This window comes from Oryctolagus cuniculus, chromosome 19 (assembly GCF_964237555.1).
Source record: "Oryctolagus cuniculus chromosome 19, mOryCun1.1, whole genome shotgun sequence".
Taxonomy (NCBI): domain Eukaryota; kingdom Metazoa; phylum Chordata; class Mammalia; order Lagomorpha; family Leporidae; genus Oryctolagus; species Oryctolagus cuniculus.
The window spans coordinates 32,356,777-32,374,036 of NC_091450.1; the positions used below are offsets into that span (position 1 = coordinate 32,356,777).

At 62.1% G+C, this 17,260-nt stretch overlaps 1 protein-coding gene and 1 long non-coding RNA gene across 5 annotated transcripts; both read right to left on the bottom strand.

Annotated features, from left to right (window-relative positions):
• Nucleotides 1-505: 505 nt before the first annotated feature.
• Nucleotides 506-10,235, bottom strand: ZNF205 (zinc finger protein 205). 4 transcript variants are annotated; one of them, XM_070064036.1, is made up of 8 exons: nt 10,108-10,235; nt 9,662-9,861; nt 7,013-7,151; nt 4,944-5,130; nt 4,565-4,656; nt 3,885-4,053; nt 1,950-2,060; nt 506-1,744 (listed from the first exon to the last, which is right to left on the bottom strand). In XM_070064036.1, the coding sequence occupies exons 3-8, from the start codon at nt 7,067-7,069 to the stop codon at nt 681-683; spliced, it is 1,680 nt and encodes a 559-aa protein (XP_069920137.1). In that variant the 5' UTR covers nt 7,070-7,151; nt 9,662-9,861; nt 10,108-10,235; the 3' UTR covers nt 506-680. The 4 variants fall into 4 exon arrangements, with proteins under 4 accessions (XP_069920137.1, XP_017194208.3, XP_008248856.3 ...); XM_017338719.3 differs by lacking the exons at nt 9,662-9,861; nt 10,108-10,235 and adding an exon at nt 7,740-7,885 and having other exon boundaries at nt 3,933-4,053; XM_008250634.4 differs by lacking the exons at nt 9,662-9,861; nt 10,108-10,235 and adding an exon at nt 7,740-7,885.
• A 2,283-nt stretch (nt 10,236-12,518) lies between these two features.
• Nucleotides 12,519-16,757, bottom strand: LOC138846931 (uncharacterized). The gene is made up of 3 exons (XR_011384456.1): nt 16,394-16,757; nt 13,914-14,001; nt 12,519-13,371 (listed from the first exon to the last, which is right to left on the bottom strand). It is a non-coding gene; the product is annotated as an uncharacterized lncRNA (long non-coding RNA).
• Nucleotides 16,758-17,260: the final 503 nt, after the last annotated feature.

Below are 17,260 nucleotides of genomic sequence, written 5' to 3' on the forward strand. Positions count from 1 at the left end.
GGCCAGTTGGTGTCAGGGCTGAATGTCATCTCAGGCTGAGCCCACCCCTCCTTCAGTGGGGGGGGGGGGGGGGGATTGGAACCTGGAAGCCACGGAAGTTAAAAACCAAAGGAAGGCCAGGAACCAAACAGAGCTGGGAACAGTGGGCAGGGCAAATTACCACGGGGCCAAGGAGGTGATGCAGCGGCTGCAAGAGTGGACCAGCGCTCAGACACGCCTGAGATGGGCAGTGGGGTGGCAGAAGTGTCCTAGCTGGCTCTGCCCTACTCCTGGCCCCCAAAAGGGCTCAGTGGGCTGTGCCCTTGGCACCAGTGGCCAACTGGCTGGCTTCACACTGGGAAGCCTGCTACTCAGAAACCTGCTGGCAGACTTAGGGCCCCAGCCCTCTGGAATGCAGCCGACGACGGGGCAGACTCAGGATGCCTGAACAAACGCCCGCTTGGTCCAGAACCCGCCACACTCAGGCTCGGCGCCAGGGCCCCTGAGACAGAGCTGTGGCCATCGCTGGAATTCCAAGGCCTTTAATAGGCAGCTGCTCCTCCCCTCACTCCGCCCACGTCTTCATGCCCCACCCCATGCCTGCTCCGCCCCAGCTCCCTTCCCAGTGTCAAGGCCCTTGCTCCTCCCTGGGCCTCACCTTCCACTGGGCTGTCCCAGGCGCCCCGAGTGTCCCCGGCCTCCTAGGTGGGAGCCGGCGGGGGAGCGGCCAGCGCCCCCGCCGCCGCGGCCCCCAGCATCAGCATGGCCAGGGCCTTGGGCCCGGTGGTGTGGATCTTCTCGTGCCGGTGCAGGTTGGAGCGCCGGCTGAAGCTCTTGCCGCACAGCGGGCAGGAGTAGGGCCGCACGCCGCGGTGCGTGCGCTGGTGGGCGGTGAGGTGCGAGCTGTGGCTGAAGCTCTTGCCGCAGTCGAGGCAGTGGTAGGGCTTCTCGCCCGTGTGCGTGCGGTTGTGCGCGATGAGGTTGGAGCGCTGGCTGAAGCACTTGCCACACTCGGGGCACGGGTAGGGCTTGACCCCGGTGTGGGTGCGCTGGTGGGTGACCAGCGCCGAGCTCTGCGTGAAGCACTTGCTGCAGATGGGGCACTTGTGCGGCTTGGCGCCCGTGTGGGTGCCCTGGTGGGTGACCAGGTCCGAGCGGCGCGTGAAGCGCTTGGCGCAGCGGTCGCACACGTAGGGCTTCTCGCCGGTGTGGATGCGCTGGTGCTGGATGAGGGTCGAGTGGTGGCTGAAGCTCTTCCAGCACGACGGGCAGGTGTAGGGCTTCTCGCCCGTGTGGATGATCTGGTGCTGGATGAGGTGCGAGCTGCGGCCGAAGCGCTTGCCGCAGTCCGTGCAGGCGTAGGGCTTCTCGCCGGTGTGCGTGCGCCGGTGCGTCACCAGGTGCGAGAGCCAGCTGAAGGCCTTGCCGCACTGCTCGCACTTGTAGGTCTTCCGGGCCGCGTCGCCGTCGGGGCCCAGGCCCTCCTCGCCGCTCTCGGGGGCGCCCTTCTCCTCCTCGCTGGGTTTCTCAGGGGCGCGGCCCTCCTGGGGCTTCGGGCCACGAGGGTCGGGCGGGACTGGCTTTGGCTGCGTCTCCTCCGGAGACCCCGTTTCCACTCGGACGGGCTCTGCGCCCTGGCCGCTGGCTGCTTGCTGCCTGCAGTGCAGGGCGTCCCCTGGAGCCCCCAGCCGGCTTCCGAAGGGCTTCGCATCCCCAGGGGCTGCCACCAAGGGGAATGGCGCCTCCTTCCCCGCCTCCAGCGATTCTGAAGGAAGAAAGGGTATCCAGCAGGACTGGAGGGGCCCCGGCGCGGGGTGGGGGCGCAGGGCTAAAAGAGGTCAGGACCCGGGGGGAAACCCTGGAACCAAGAGCCACCCTCCCTCTACAGAGAAGGGGTCTGGCCCCACCACAGGTAGGGCCAGGGATCTGCACCCACAGAACAAGGGGCACCCCGCCCCCGGAGCCCTCACCTGCGCATGCGCCTCGCTTCTCCTTCGCCTCTCCCGCGGGCCGGCCCGAACTCAAGGCCTCACCCTTCCCCGGCACGTGAGCGGCCCAGAAAGGCCTGCCGAAGGGAAAGCCTGTACAAGAGAGGCGGCGCTCAGACCGGCACTTCCAGGGCTGCCCGCAGGCAGACAGAAGGGTAAAAGCAGGTTGGCCCCAGGGGCCTGGGCCAAAGTAGAGTGGGCTGAGAAATCCCTCTGGGTCTGGGGTCTGTCCCTGGTCAGGGTCACCGCCCACTCCTGCTTGTGTCGCCCTGAACAGGCACCACGGCTAAGGGGGCAGGGGAGCTGGGCCAGGTGAGTGGGTGATAACCCTTCCAGCACCACTGCCCCCAGGTGGTAGCCCAGCAAGGGCAGGAACAGGGCAAGCAGGCAGAGCAGCCAAGTGGAAGGCCTGGACCAAGAGGCTGAAGGCACCCACTGAAAACTTCCTGGCAGGAAGGCCCATTTGCAGGTGGGGGCGGGGAAGAGTAGTGGTGAGGAGTCTGGGAACAGTGTTCAAGTCAGGAGAGGGCACGGAGGGGCGTGGCCTCTGGAGCCCACGGGAGCAGACGTCTGCCTTGGGCCAGCAGGGTGGCTTGGGGCACCCTGAGCCTGAACGTGGGTGCCAGGTCCCCGATCCCCCAGGACTGCCTGGACTTGCTCTGAGCCCTGAGGACCGTGAGCAACAGTGCTGAGCAAACCTAAGTCAGGGGTGAGTAGGGGCTGGGGCCACCACGGAGGTGCCGGGTGGAAGTGCCAAGCCCCTGAGCTCGGTGTGGACTCACAGGTGTGCAACAGCCAGATGCTGCCTGAATGCTGAATGAATGAATGAACACTGAGTCTTCCTAAAATTCTGACCAGAAAATGAGTCTGAAATGAACTCAGAAGCCGGCACTGTGGCTTAGTAGGTTAAGCCTCTGCCTCCAGCACCAGCATCCCATATGGGTGCTGGCTCAAGTCCCAGCTGCTCCACGTCCAGCTCCCTGCCTGGGAAAGCAGCAGCGGACAGCCCAAGTGCTTGGGCCCCTGCACCCACATGGGAGACCCAAAGGAAGCTTCCTGGCTCCTGGCTTCTGATCAGCCCAGCTCCAGCTGCCACAGCCACTTGGGGAGTGAACCAGCAGATGGACGACCTCTCTCTCTCTGCCTAACTCTGCTCTCAAATAAATCTTTTTTTTTTTTTTTTTTTTTTGACAGGCAGAGTGGATAGTGAGAGAGAGAGACAGAGAGAAAGGTCTTCCTTTTGCTGTTGGTTCACCCTCCAATGGCCGCCGCGGCCGGCGCACCGCGCTGATCCGATGGCAGGAGCCAGGTGCTTCTCCTGGTCTCCCATGGGGTGCAGGGCCCAAGCACTTGGGCCATCCTCCACTGCGCTCCCTGGCCACAGCAGAGAGCTGGCCTGGAAGAGGGGCAACCGGAACAAAATCCGGCGCCCCGACTGGGACTAGAACCCGGTGTGCCAGTGCCGCAAGGCGGAGGATTAGCCTAGTGAGCCGCGGCGCCGGCCAAATAAATAAATCTTTAAAAAAAAAAAATCCCTGGGACTGAAACACTTCCCTCAGAGAAACCCAGGGAGACATGGCCCCCAAGGACAGCACCCAGGCCTAGAGCCCAGCTTTCCGCTCACCACCCTGGAGAGGGGCTCCGAGCAGGAACACGCAGCATGGACGCTAGGCACCAGGAGAGGGCGAGCAGATACACACGGTCCGGGTCAGCGCTGTGCAACGTGGGAGCCACGTGTGGCTACTGCAGCACAAGCCGGAGCTGACAACTCTGAAAACTCAGCTGCTCTGGCCACATCTCAGGAGCTCCACAGGCTCGTGGCTCCCCTGCCCGCACAGATGCAGAACACAACTGTCCCCCTCACTGTAGAAGGTTCTGGAGAGCAGTGCAGGAGATGGGCAAGGAGGGGAGACACACCAGGCACAGGGCGGCCTCCCCATCGCAGGGCCCCAGGCGAGCCCTCACCCAGGGCCAGCCCGTTCCTCTTCGGCAGCACGTCCCTGTAGAAGTCCTGCTGTGTGTGGTCCAGCCGACCCCACTCCTCCCGGGACAGGTACAGAGCCACGTCCTCAAAGGTCACCGGCATCTGAAACACGAAGCGGCCATTCTCCAGGACACACTGTGCACGCGGTGGAGGGGCGCAGTGGTGCCCACACCTGCAGCGAGGCCCCCGGCCCCAACCCTGCCCCCTGGCTCTGCTGCTGGGGCGGGGGAGCCATCAGGCACAGCTGGCCTTCGGGGCTGGGAGTGGAGGACAAGAACAAAGTGGAACTTCAGGGACCACAGCCAAGCGCAGGCTCCCACACAGCTCCAGCCTCAGCTCAGACCCCCGAGGACGAGTCACAGCCAGAGGCTCTCACGGACTCTCCACCTGCGCATTTCCACGGGGCTTGCCGGGCCTGACGGTGGGCCCTGAGCCAGGACAAGGGCAGCCCGCTGGCCTTTCCAGCATGGACTCCAGCTCCAGGTGGGGAGGGGGCAGGGACCTGGCTTCAGGAATGCGGCTGGTGCTGCAGGAAGGACTGAGCACCACCTGGGGGCCGAGGTTAGGGCCCTGCCTGGTCCCCAGGGCAGGTGGGAGACAACGGGGCACTCACCTGGGACCAGGCCGTGAGAAGCGCTGCGGCCATCTGCCGGTCTCTGGTCCTCCCCTCGCGGGAAAGCACGGGGATCCGGGAGGAGGGCAGGGCTGCGGGAGGAGGGCGTCCTCAGAGCGGCTCCCTTGTCCTGCTGGGCCTTGCCCATACCCCCCTACCCTACCCCCCCGCCTCAAACTCCACTCTGACCCCACCCAAGAAGAGGCCAAAACCTGTGAGACCGCTGAGGGGCCTGAGAGTCAGGTGGGCAGACGTGGGGCCTCGGCTCAGCCTGCCCAGCCCCCAGCTCCTCCCCCTCCCCCAGGTAGGCACCTTCAACCCCACCTGGGCTCAGCCACAGCCGCCTCCCTGGGAGCACCTTCTCTGGAGCGCCTCCTACCTGCACCAGGCAGGAAGCACGCTTTCTCCCGAGAGCCAGGGCCCAGCGACGGCCAGCCCTGCACGCTCTCCTGCGGTGCCTCCTCTGGACGCGGCTCTTCCGGCTCCGTCTTAACGCATGCTGACCCCTGAGCAGCTCCCAGAGGCACCGTCTCCTCTGGCCCAGACTGCATTTCTCGACTTGGCTCCTAGGAATGAGAGCCCACATCAGCACCCAGATGGGGAGAGTGGGGGAAAGACCTAGAGCTGCGCACCTGAGGGCCCGCGGGAGCAGACACCTGGCTGGTAGGACGCACACCCAAAGGCAAGGTCGCGCCAGCAGCGGCCAGACCGCCACGGGCCAGTGGCAAGGTGCCCCCAGCAGGTGGCTCGCCTCACCTGCAGCCTCACACAGACCCCGCAGCACGGCCTGCTATTCTTTTTAAAAACTTTTTAAACAATATTTTTATTTTTTAAATATTTTTATTTTAAACTATTTTTTAAAGTTTTTTTTTAAAATATTTACTTTAAAGGCAGGCAGGGTTACAGAAACAGAGGCAGAGAGAGAGAGAGAGAGAGAGATCCATCTGCTGGTTCACTCCCCAAATGGCTGCAAGGTCCTGAAGTCACCCCACTCCTGAAGTCACCCTGGACTTAGGGTGGGCCCTAAATCCTGGTTTGTGTCCTTACACGAATAGGACACGGGGCAGGGTGGCACAGAGAGTTAAGCGGCAGCTTAGGACACTGCGTCCCGTGCTGGAGCGCCTGGTTCGAGCCTCAGCTACTTTGCACGTCCAATCCAGCTCCTTGCTAATGTGCTAGGGAAGCAGCGGAGGATGGGCCAAGCGCTTGGGCCCCTGCACCCACGTGGGAGACCCAGATGGAGTTCATGGCTTCCAGCTTCAGCCTGGCCCGCCCTGGCTGTTGTGGGCACTTGGGGAGTGAGCCAGGTGAGCAGATGGAAGACACTGCTTTCTCTCTCTGTCCCTCTCTCTCTCTCTCTGTCATGCTGCCTTTCAAATAATTAAATAAATCTTAAAAAGAGAAACTAGGACAGGGCGTAGAGCAGAGGCAGAGGCAGAGATGCAGTGGCACTCACACCAAGGAATGCCAGGAGCCCCCGGAAGCTGGAGGAGCAGAAAGGACCCTCCCCCGGGCCTGCGAGGGCAGTGTGGCCGTGCTGGCACCTTGGTTCTGCACCTGCGGCCTCCAGGCCTGAGAGGATGGACCCGGCTGCGCTAACTTGTTACAGCAGCCGCAGGAAACACCCAGGCCCAGACATCAGACTGCAGCCCCTTACGGAGCTGGCCCGGCTCCCGCAGGAAGCCAGCACCCACGCCCCTCCCCGTCTGCGTCTGGGGCTCAAAGGGAAAACCCTCAGGCCAGCTGTCAGAGTTGCACACTTAATGAGTGAGAACCAGCTGCTTGGGAGGCTCTGGGTAAACACAGGGCAACACTGGTAATTACGACCCTACCTGTGCGTCCTGACAGAACCAGACAGAACCAGCGTCAGCAGAGAAGGCCGACGGGCATTTCATGCACGCCTAAGAAGTCATTGTGTGATGACCTGGCGTGGAAGCGGCAGGACTGACCCTGACAGGGACTTTATACGCACTGCTGGTGATGCCAGCCGAGCGGGTGCGGGCTCTGGCCCTGTGGTGCTCCTGCAGTAACAACCTGTTACGGACAGGCTGCCGAGTCGCCCCCAGACTCCCGGACCCAGGGTTTCCTTGCAGCCCCCCAGCAGGCTGTGACCCACAGATGTTTCAGATGACACACCTGCCTGCAGCTAACTCGGACTCCTGCCTCCAGGACTGGACACCTGGGGACCCTGCAGGTGGTAATTACACACACACCAGTCCAGGAAGGACGGGCGACGTGGCCCCAGGCAGAAGGGAGTTAGCCGCAGGCCCTGTGCTGTCCTGTGTGCCCACTGACTGAACTTAACAGGCAGATCCCAGCCCCGCTACTTCCCATCCTGCCACCTCCGCAGTGACCCCCAACCCCAAGGAGTCTGCCCCTTCCCAGGGCCACGCCCTGCCCTGAATCTCCTCCATGGCGTGCCTCCCTCCCCGGGGCCCCCATCCATACCTCCCGGGCTCGCTCCCGGTCCTCAGCAGCCCGGCTGCCTCCGCCCTCCACAGACATTTCTGATTTCAGAGGCTAGAAGATCCGCCGAGTGTTTTCTCCCTTGTGTCTGCCCAGCCCCCTCCAGCTTGTGGCCAGGAGCCTGGAAGAGAGGAAGAAAGTCAGCCACCGCCGAGGGGCCCTGAAATCCCACGCCGGACCCGAGGCTGAGGTCCCACTGAGGCACAGGCTCCCATACCCAGCCTGAGGGCCCTGCTTTCTCCAAGGTCTTTGCGTCCATCTGTGGGAAGAACGCTGTGTTGTAGGATTCTCTCTGCCTCTGAACCAAGAACCCCATGTCTCAGTGCAGCCGGCAGGCAAAGACGGCACTGAATCGGAATCTGTAATTCCTGTCTTCGGGAGCAGACTTCTGCGGGAGACGCTCCCCAGCTGGGCGGGGGGCACCTGTCACAGGCACAGGAATTGGGGCCTGCCGTCCCCAGCCCCAGACACACAACCTATGCTCTCACGCGTGGGGCCCATAGATCAACCTGCCCTCGTCCAGCGACCCCCTCCCCCAGGGGCGTCCATCCCGCTGGCGGGCAGGCGGCAGTGTCCTGCCCAGTCCTAGCTCACGCCCTTCCCTCCTGCCCATCCGAAGCCTTCCTCCTTTGACCCTGTCCCCTCCTGCAAGCTGGCCACCCATGCCGATCTCAAGATCCAAGTGCCCTCCCCAGCACACCCTTCTCACCGGAGCGGAGGTGGAGGGGGCACCTCGGGCAGCGGGGCCCCCTCCCCTGGGAAGGGAGTCTCAGCCTGCACCGGCGGCTGGAGCAGCCGGGTGGAGACTGGGATTAGGGACAACAGGAAGTCCTCCCAGATCCCAGTCCCCGTATAGCTGCAGCCCTCCAGGGTTCCTGGCTTCGAAGGTTCCGGGTCTGGGGTCCCTAGTGCGGGCTGCACCTGCTCTTGGAGAGCTGACGCCTGGATCCGGAATGCCGGTTCCTGGGCACAGCAGAGCAGGGGCTCCGAAACAGAAAAACGAGAAAATGCATTCTGTGGGAAGCTTGTGTGATTTCACGTTTCCAGGAGCACTGTGGTCAGCCTCCCAGGAGAAGGCGCTCTGCTGGGCGCAGTGGGCAGGGGCAGGGTTTTTGAAGGTCGTTAGGCATTGCCGTGGGGAACCTGGATTCATCGGAGGGCCCTGCCAAGACGTGGGTCCCCTGAAGACTGACAGAGCTCTCTCTCCCTAAGGGCGGACTGAGGAAACAGAAGCCTGGGAACCTCCCCTCCCCATAGCCCACCCTGCCGCCCACCCCTCTGAAAGAGGAGGGACAGGGATCTGCCCGGGCTCCCCACGGGGCCTCAGATCCTTTGAGTCCCCTTCTCGGATTCTGTTCCCTTCAGACCCTGGGAACTGAGGCCCAACAAGGGGCAGGGGGTGCTCTGAGAAGAGCCATCGCCCCTGAGTGTGAGGAAGGGGGAGTCCTGAGGAGGCAGAGAACGCTGCCACGCCCACTGCTCTGGAAGCTGCCCAGCAGGACCGGCACCTGGCCCCAGGACCAGCTCACCCCGTGCTGTGTGGCCTTCACGGGTCTAATTTTTTTTTTTAAATAAACAGTCTCAAACATTCAAAATTTAGGGGAAAGTTCATAAAATCCGTGTGGTTTTTGTGTGGTTTTTGTGTGGACACGCGCCCTCCCCACTCAGGGCCTGCTGCCCAGGAGGCTACGGCCCCTGCTGGGCTCCTGCGGCATTTGCTTGTGCCTTAGTTCTGCTCGCTTCCTCCGACAATGTGAGGACAGGAAAGTGGCCGTGGGGGCTGACTCTGGTTGGGAGTTCCAGGCATTTTGATCTTCGGGGTGAAGAGGAAGGACGTTCACAAACACAGCAGAAGTCGATCCAGAGAGAGCTGCAAACCGAAACTGAGCGAGGGCCGCCCAGGAGAGCGGCAACTCCGGCACTCAGTCCGCCGTGCAGAACGCAGCCCAGGCGCAGGGCAGGGAAAGGCCCAGGAGCTCACGGAGGCCCCGGCAGTGGCTGTGTCCTGACTGCAGGGACACTGGGGGCGTCCGGAGGTGTGGGTCGCACTGCGGAGCCCCCGAAGCCTGAGCATCCACTTAACTGCCAGAGAACGTTTCCTGAGCCAGAAACCCCTCCCCGCTGGCTCTAGGATCCGCAGAGGTCAGAGCCGGGGTTGCCACAGCTGCTGAGACAGCGCCTGCCCAGGCGAGGCCATGTGGAAAGCAGACGCCCAGAGCTTCCAGCCGGAACAAGGGTTTGTCAGTGGTCAGACACCCAGGTCCCCTACCAGAGTGCCCAGTTCCAAGCCCGGCTCCCTCCCCATGCCCCCACCCCAGGGGAGTGAACCACCGGGTGACAGCTGGATGACAGGTCTCTCTACCTCCCAGATAAAAGTGAACAAACAACTTCAGTGCCCCCAGCCACCAGAGTACCATAAATGACCCGCTGCTGGGACGGGGGTGAGGGCAAAGAGACACCAGGCCCTCGAGAAGCCGCAGCCGGGGCCCAGCACCGCTAGACACGAATTTCTTCCAAGTGAAGGCAACAGGTGAAATCTGCAGAGCGCCGACGACCAACGAACTCCACGCAGGACCAGAGCACACCCCTGCCGGCCGCACCCCACCCAGGGCCCCCTGCCCACCCACCTACCTCAGGCGCCCGTCACAAGAACGCCCCCGGGCCGGGGCGCCCGGCCGAGCCGCGGGCGTGGGAGCCGCGGGCGTGGCAGCCGCCGCACCGCTGCGCCTCGGGGGTGCAGTAAGGAGTGGACGCCACCTTCAGCGAACGCAGCATCGTCCGCGCTCAGAGCACCCCGAAAACTGGCAGAAAGAATCCTCTGAGGGAAGCAACTAAAATAATAATAATAATAATAATAATAATAATTAAGGCAGGGCAGGGGCGCGGCTTCGGACGGAGGGAGACGGCGAAGGGAGAAATGAGGACAGACAGCAGACGAAACAGCCAACACTGCGAAAGCGGGAGACAGGAAACCTGCACGCGGTGAGGTGGGTGGGGACTCCGGGAATTAAAACAAAATCCACAGAGCGAAACAGGACTCCCAGGGCCGCCGGGCCCAAGCGGCCGCGGCCGCTCACCGGAAGACACGGAGGCGACCCCGCCGCCCGCTCCCCCGAAGCCCACGCGGCAGCAGGCGGCCGCGTTCCGCGCCGCGGCAGCCCCGGGGCCACCGCACCGCCCCGCAGCCCACGGACCTCCACGCCGGAGCACGTCGCCCCGGTAACGACGCGGCTCCGCCCGGTCCCGCCCACGCGCCCTCAGGAGACGCCGCTAATTGGCTGACTGTCCAGAGGCTCCGCCCCCACGTGCCACCGCCTTGACCGGAGCTTTCCAGACAGCGCCCCCGTGCGGCCGCCCCCAAAGCCGGAGAGGCTCCGGCACACCTCGGCCGGTGTCGCCGCCTTTACGGTCCGGCTGCGGGGGTAACTTCCGGTTGTCCGAGCTCTCGCGTGGCGGCTACCTGGCTCGCCTGGGGAGCGGGCCGCGGGGGCGGTGAGGACGATGGGGCGAGGGGACCCCACTCCTGGAGCCGGTTTCCACCCGTGGGGTCTCTGAGGCTGCCGGGGAGCGCCGGGGCCGCCTCCATGCCTGGGACATTCGCGGGAGAAGTGCATGAATAAAGCGCCATTGCCGGGCCGGCGTCCACCTCACACTCACCCGTAATGCGTGCGTGTTGTTTTATTTTGCTTCAAAACCGGGAGCCGACCTTCCTCTCCCGTGTATGTGTGACAGACATCTGTCAGAGACCGTTCAGTAATTACAGTTGCAGAGAAAAGTAGCAACAATCAAACGTGCAGTGTTGCCTTGCGTTTAACTTGGACCCGGCTTTTAAAACATTTATTTTCATTTTATTTGAAAGGTGGAGACAGAGAGATCTTGGTGCCCTGGATAACTCCCAAATGCCCGCCTTAGCCAGGGCTGAGCCAGGCAGAACCCAGGAGCCGGTTCAATCCCAGCCCCCCTGGTGGGTGTTGGGGACCCAAGTCCCTGAGGGGGTGCGTTAGCAGCAGGCTGGAGCTCTGACGGGGGATGTGGGTGTCTGAAGTGGGGGCCCCCGGCGAGCAGGGGCAGCATCCACGGTGACAGTGAGATGGGCGGCTCCCTGAGAGTGTGTGAGGCCCCGGCCCTTCCCCTCACACCCTTCCTCCCGTAACCCATAGCCCCAGTCCAGTGGGGAGTACAGCATCAGGCCCCCCCAATGGGACCGGGACTCCCTATCACTATGCAGGGCACCAGAGACACGGGGAGCGGGGGACGTGACAGTGAAGGTAACGTGAGCATGACTGAGCGGCTGAGCATCAAACAGAAAGAACACCGGGGCACCGAGGGTTTCCACGATCCATGAACTAAAGTCACTCACAGTACACATGAGGGGGCTTTAAAACTTTTTCTCGGGGCTGGCGCTGTGGTGTAGCGGGTAAAGCCACCGCTTGCAGTGCCAGCATCCCATGTGGGTGCTGGTTCGAGTCCTGGCTGCTCCACTTCCGATCCAGCTCTCTGCTGTGGCCTGGGAAAGCAGGAGAAGATGGCCCAAGTCCTTGGGCCCCTGCACCCGCGTGGGAGACCCAGAAGCTCCTGGCTCCTGGCTTCGGATTGGTGCAGCTCTGCTCATGGCGGCCATTTGGGGAGTGAACCACTGGATGGAAGACTCTCTCTCTCTCTCTCTCTCTCTCTCTCTCTCCTCTCTCCATGTAACTCTTTCAAGTAAATAAATAAATCTTTAAAAAAAGAAAAAAAAGCTTTTTCTAAGAGAAATGCAAGATCAAAAAGCTTTTACGGCCACTGCCTCTGAGCCTCAGCGTCTGTCCTTAATGGGGAAGATCGTTTAACGAGTGCGTTACCCACGCACTCCAGTGTCTCTCACACATCCAGTCACCCAGGGCTCCTGCCTGGGTCACACAGCTGGGTGTGGCGGAGGGCAGGGTCATTCCTTTGGTCAGTACTGCGTTGCGCTGACTTTTCAGGGACCTTTCTGGAACTGGAGCGTGAGAAGATCAGGAGAAAGCAGTCACAATTACTTTTGTTTCACCACCTGGAGGCTGGTAGACACGGATTGTTTAGAAATGAAAGCACGGCCAGCACCGCGGCTCATGGATCACTAGGCTAATCCTCCACCTGCAGCGCCAGCACCCCAGGTTCTAGTCCCAGTCGGGGTGCCAGATTCTGTCCCGGTTGCCCCTCTTCCAGGCCAGCTCTCTGCTGTGGCCAGGGAGTGCAGTGGAGGATTGCCCAAGTGCTTGGGCCCTGCACCCACATGGGAGACCAGGAGGAAGCACCTGGCTCCTGGCTTCAGATCAGCATAGCGCACCGGCTGTAGCAGCCATTTGGGGGTGAACCAATAGAAAACGAAGACCTTTCTCTCTGTCTCTCTCGCTGTTTAACTCTGCCTGTCAAAAAAGAAGAAGAAGAAAAAGAAGAAGAAGAGGAAGAGGAGGAGGAGGAGGAGGAGGAAGAAGAAGAGGAAGAGGAAGAAGAAGAAGAGGAAGAAGAAGAAGAGGAAGAAGAAGAAGAGGAAGAAGAAGAAGAAGAAGAAGAAGAAGAAGAAATGAAAACTGTAACTAAGCAGTTACAGTTAGTTAGCTGTAACTAAGCAGTTACAGTCCCGGGAAAAGCCACTCCAGGGAGGAACAGATTCTGCACTCTGCAGAGGGACCTGGCACAGGCAGCCACTGAGGACGGGGCAGCTGGCGTGCCCATGGCGGGGAGCAGAGGCAGGAGACGAGCTGACAAGACGGGAAGAGGACCACAGGAGCCCCGATGGCTGGACTTGATTCTAAGAGCAGCGGGCTGTGGGCGTGGTCCGGCCTGTGCAGTGGGAAGTGGAGCAGGACGGTGGGTATTGGTCATTACTTCCTCCATAGCAAACTGCCCCAAATCTCAACCCATTGAGGCTTACACTCTCTCTCACCGTGGGTCAAGAACTGAGGGCCCTGTGGTTAGAGATTCAGCTCTGGCTAAAGGGAAGTGGCCCAGGGACGGAGCTCTCTGCTGGAATCTAGAAAATGCAGATATCTCAAGGTCACCACAACCCCTCAAGCACCAGCAGGAATATCAACAGAGCTCCCAGACAGCATCCACCACCAGGAATATCAACAGAGCTCCGAGACAGAATCAGAGAGCAGGGGACGCCCCCTCCTCAGAGGGCAAATGGCCCTGGAAGACTAGCCGTGGCAGCCGTGGGCTCAAGGTCCCTTCTCCAGGCGCTTCAAGGTCCCTTCTCCAGGCGCTGCCCTGCCATCAAGGGTCAATCTTTGCAGCTAGAATGTGGCTCTGAGTGCTCGCCCTCAACTGACCCCAGTCCTCCGGTGGGCCTCGGCTGGCTTCTGGGCCATTATGATCATCTGGGGAGTAAACCAGTAGATGGAAGGTTTCTCTGTGTAACTCTGGCTTTCAAAATAAAGAAATCTTTTTTAAAAAAATGAAAAAAAGAAGAGGGACCCAGGATGGGACCCACCGTCTCTTTTCAGAAATAACACCTGTCACTGCTACTGCACAAACCTCCAGTTCCACATACCCTTGAGGGGAGCGGATGGCGCGGGGCAGGGGTGAGGGTGGGGAGGCAGAACTGCTCAGCCTGCTCAGGAAGCGGAAGACAGTGTCCAGAACACAGCCTGCAAAGGCAAAGGGGGGAGGATGCGATGGAGGTAGGCCGGCGCCAGGTGGGCTGCACCAGGACCAGCTGTGGGATCCTAAGTGCAGTGGGAAACCACGGAAGAGCTTTGAGCAGAACGAAAGGACTTGCTGATTTGCAGAGGTCACAGGACAGCAGCAACAGCAAGGCTGAGACTGCAACCGAATTGTGGGAGCCGAGGCTGGCTCCTGCCAACCAGACACCCGGGACGTCTGCAGAGCAGGAGACTGGCTGGGCGCAAGGCTGGCTCACCTTGCATTCCTGCAAAATCCTCAGCTTCCGTCCCGAGGCTGGCCCTCAGTGCAGGATGCTGGAGCTTCAGAAGCACGTGTGATTCCTCCTGCAAGACCCCGGCCGCCCAGAGAGGGATGAGAACAGCGCCAGCCCGGGGCACAGCGATGCCCGCATCCCAACAGCACCAGCCCGGGGCACAGCGATGCCCGCATCCCAACAGTGCCAGCCCGGGGCACAGCGATGCCTGCATCCTAACGGTGCCAGCCCGGGGCACGGCAATGCCCGCATCCCAACAGCGCCAGCCCGGGGCACAGCGATGCCCGCATCCCAACAGCGCCAGCCCGGGGCACAGCGATGCCTGCATCCTAACAGTGCCAGCCCGGGGCACGGCAATGCCCACATCCCAACAGCGCCAGCCCGGGGCACAGCGATGCCCGCATCCCAACAGTGCCAGCCCAGGGCACAGCGATGCCTGCATCCTAACAGTGCCAGCCCGGGGCACGGCGATGCCCGCATCCCAACAGTGCCAGCCCGGGGCACGGCGATGCCCGCATCCCAACAGTGCCAGCCCGGGGCACGGCGATGCCCGCATCCCAACAGTGCCAGCCCGGGGCACGGCGATGCCCGCATCCCAACAGTGCCAGCCCGGGGCACGGCGATGCCCGCATCCCAACAGTGCCAGCCCGGGGCACGGCGATGCCCGCATCCCAACAGCGCCAGCCCGGGGCACGGCAATGCCCATATCCCAGCCTGAGCGCCACTTCCTGTCCTGCTGCTCTGCTTCTGACCCAGCTCCCAGCTGCACCTGCGAAACAGCAGGAGAAGGCCCAAGTCCGTGGGCCCCTGCACCCACATGGGAGACCCAAATGGAGTTCCTGGCTCCTGGCCCAACCCTGACAGGCTTGGCCATTTGGGGAGTGAATCAGTGAATGGAAGATTCTGTCATTCTGCCTTTCAAATAAAAATAATAAATATTTTGTAAAAAAAAGATTCAGGGTCTGGTACTGTGGTGTATCAGGTAAAGCCTCTACCTGTAGTGCTGGCATCCTATATGGGCACTGGTTCGAGTCCCAGCTGCTCCACTTCCAATCCAGCTCTCTGCTGTGGCCTGGGAAAGCAGGAGAAGATGGCCCAAGTCCCTGGGCCCCTGCACCCGCATGGGAGACCTGGAAGAAGATTCTGGCTCCTGGTTTCAGATCGGCCCAGCTCCAGAGGATGGAAGACGTCTCTCTCTCCTGTCTGTAATTTTGCCTTTCAAATATATAAATATTTTTTAAAATTCAAAAAAAGAATGCAGAAAAAAAGTTCCTAGTGCTATTTAGTGACAGGCATCTAAAGGACAATAGAACTATTTATTTATTTATTTGAGAGACAGAGATCCCACTGTCTCACCACTTAATGTCCACAAGGGCCTTCCGAGTTAGGAGCCAGGAACTCCATCCAGGTCTCCCCTGGGGGTGGCATCCCCACTCTCTCCCGGGAAGCTGGAGGCAGAGCAGGAGCCAGGGGTGGAAGCCAGGCGCTGCCATACCGGGGTGCGGGCATCCCAACTGCGGAACCCCCAGACCAAATGCTTCCAACAGTAACGTGTTCCAGGACTCAGAGGAGGATTTCTGCCCTGGCCCTGAAGGACTCGGAATGGAAGAATCTGTGGAAACTGAAAATACAGGCAGAGTGGACAGTGAGAGAGAGAGACAGAGAGAAAGGTCTTCCTTTGCCGTTGGTTCATCCTCCAATGGCCACCGCGGCCGGCGCACTGCTGCTGGCGCATCACGCTGATCCGAAGCCAGGAGCCAGGTACTTATCCTGGTCTCCCATGGGGTGCAGGGCCCAAGCACTTGGGCCATCCTCCACTGCACTCCCTGGCCACAGCAGAGAGCTGGCCTGGAAGAGGGGCAACCGGGACAGAATCCGGCGCCCCGACCGGGACTAGAACCCGGGGTGCCGGTGCCACAAGGCGGAGGATTAGCCTAGTGAGCCGCGGCGCAGGCGCGACCCCAGGCTTTAACACTTTTCAGTGGTAGAACAAATGAAAAATGTTAAGTTGGTTTTTTGTTTTGTTTTGTTTTTTCTTTCAAGGTATTAAACTAGAACTGTCGAAGTGTGTATTTTCAAGAGAGCTTAGGTGGCATGGAGACGGCCACCCCCTCCCCCCATAACGCTCCAACCCCGCGGAGCGACCCCCGCTCGCCCGCCCGGTTCCTCCCGGACGTGTCAGCCAGCTGGGGGCAGCACCGGCCCGCTCCCCGGCCAGACACGCAGCCCAGGGGCAGGGCTCCCGGCCGCACGCCCCACCCGCCTTCCTCCCGCCCGGCCGCTCCTCCTGGGGCTCGGTGCAGCCGCTGTCCGCGCTCCCAGGAAAGGCCACGCGCGGGGCCGGAGAGCGTCGAGCCCGCGGTGGCAGCGGGCCTCGGGCCGTCCCGCCTCTCAGCTGCGGAGCCGCCAGGCCAGGGGCAGCACGACCACCTGGTCGGACCCTTACCCAGAGGCCACGTCACCTGGTTGGCCCGCATCACGTCCCGCACAGGGCCCGCGGCTCGCCGCCCCAGCTCCCGAGGGCTTAGGGACATGGCCACGCCCTCGAAGGCCACCGGCGTGGGGCCGCGGCTCCATTTCTGAGGGAGGGCAGGGGTCCGAACCAGGCCTGGGTGCAGCAGTGCGCATGTGCGGGGCCAGACTGGGGCAGGGTCCGCGGGAGCCAGGGGCGCGCGGGCCCAGCCCCATCCCACCCCTGCACAGACTCCTGCGCCCTCCCCTCTCACGGACACGCAGAGGGGCAGCCGGGCCCCTTCCCCACGGTGGTCGGCTCCGCGGAACACGCGGGGCGGGGCCGGGCGAGGGCCCCTACGACCCGCGGGCGCCCTTCGCGCTTCTCCAGCCCGCGCCTCCGGGCCACGCCCCGTCTGTAGGACCCACCCCCTGGGGGCGGGGCTCGCTGGGGGCGGGGCCCAGTGCCCGAAGCTGCCGTCTGGGCGCGTGCAGCAAACCCTGGACAGGCCGGGGCCGCGGTTCCTCTTCCAGTTTGTCCGTCCCGGCCGTGTCGGGCGCTGGGCCGGGAGCGCATGATGCAGGGAGGAGCAAGGGAACAGACCTCTGTCCCCAGATAGCGCTATTAAAATGGAGGAATGGGGTAGACCCAGGTGCGCTTACGTGCTCTAAGACGTTGGCCTCGCGGGCCGAGGCCGGCCAGTCCCGGTTCCCCAGGACAGGTGTGGCGGGCAGGGGCGTGCCCGGAGCTCTGGACTGGGTGGGGCTCCAGGTTGCAGCTGAGGACTCGAACCAAGAGGGGACATTAGTGCAGAGGGCAGAACTTGACTCTACATTTCATTTATTGATTTGGATGGAAGGAAGGCAGAACGACAGAA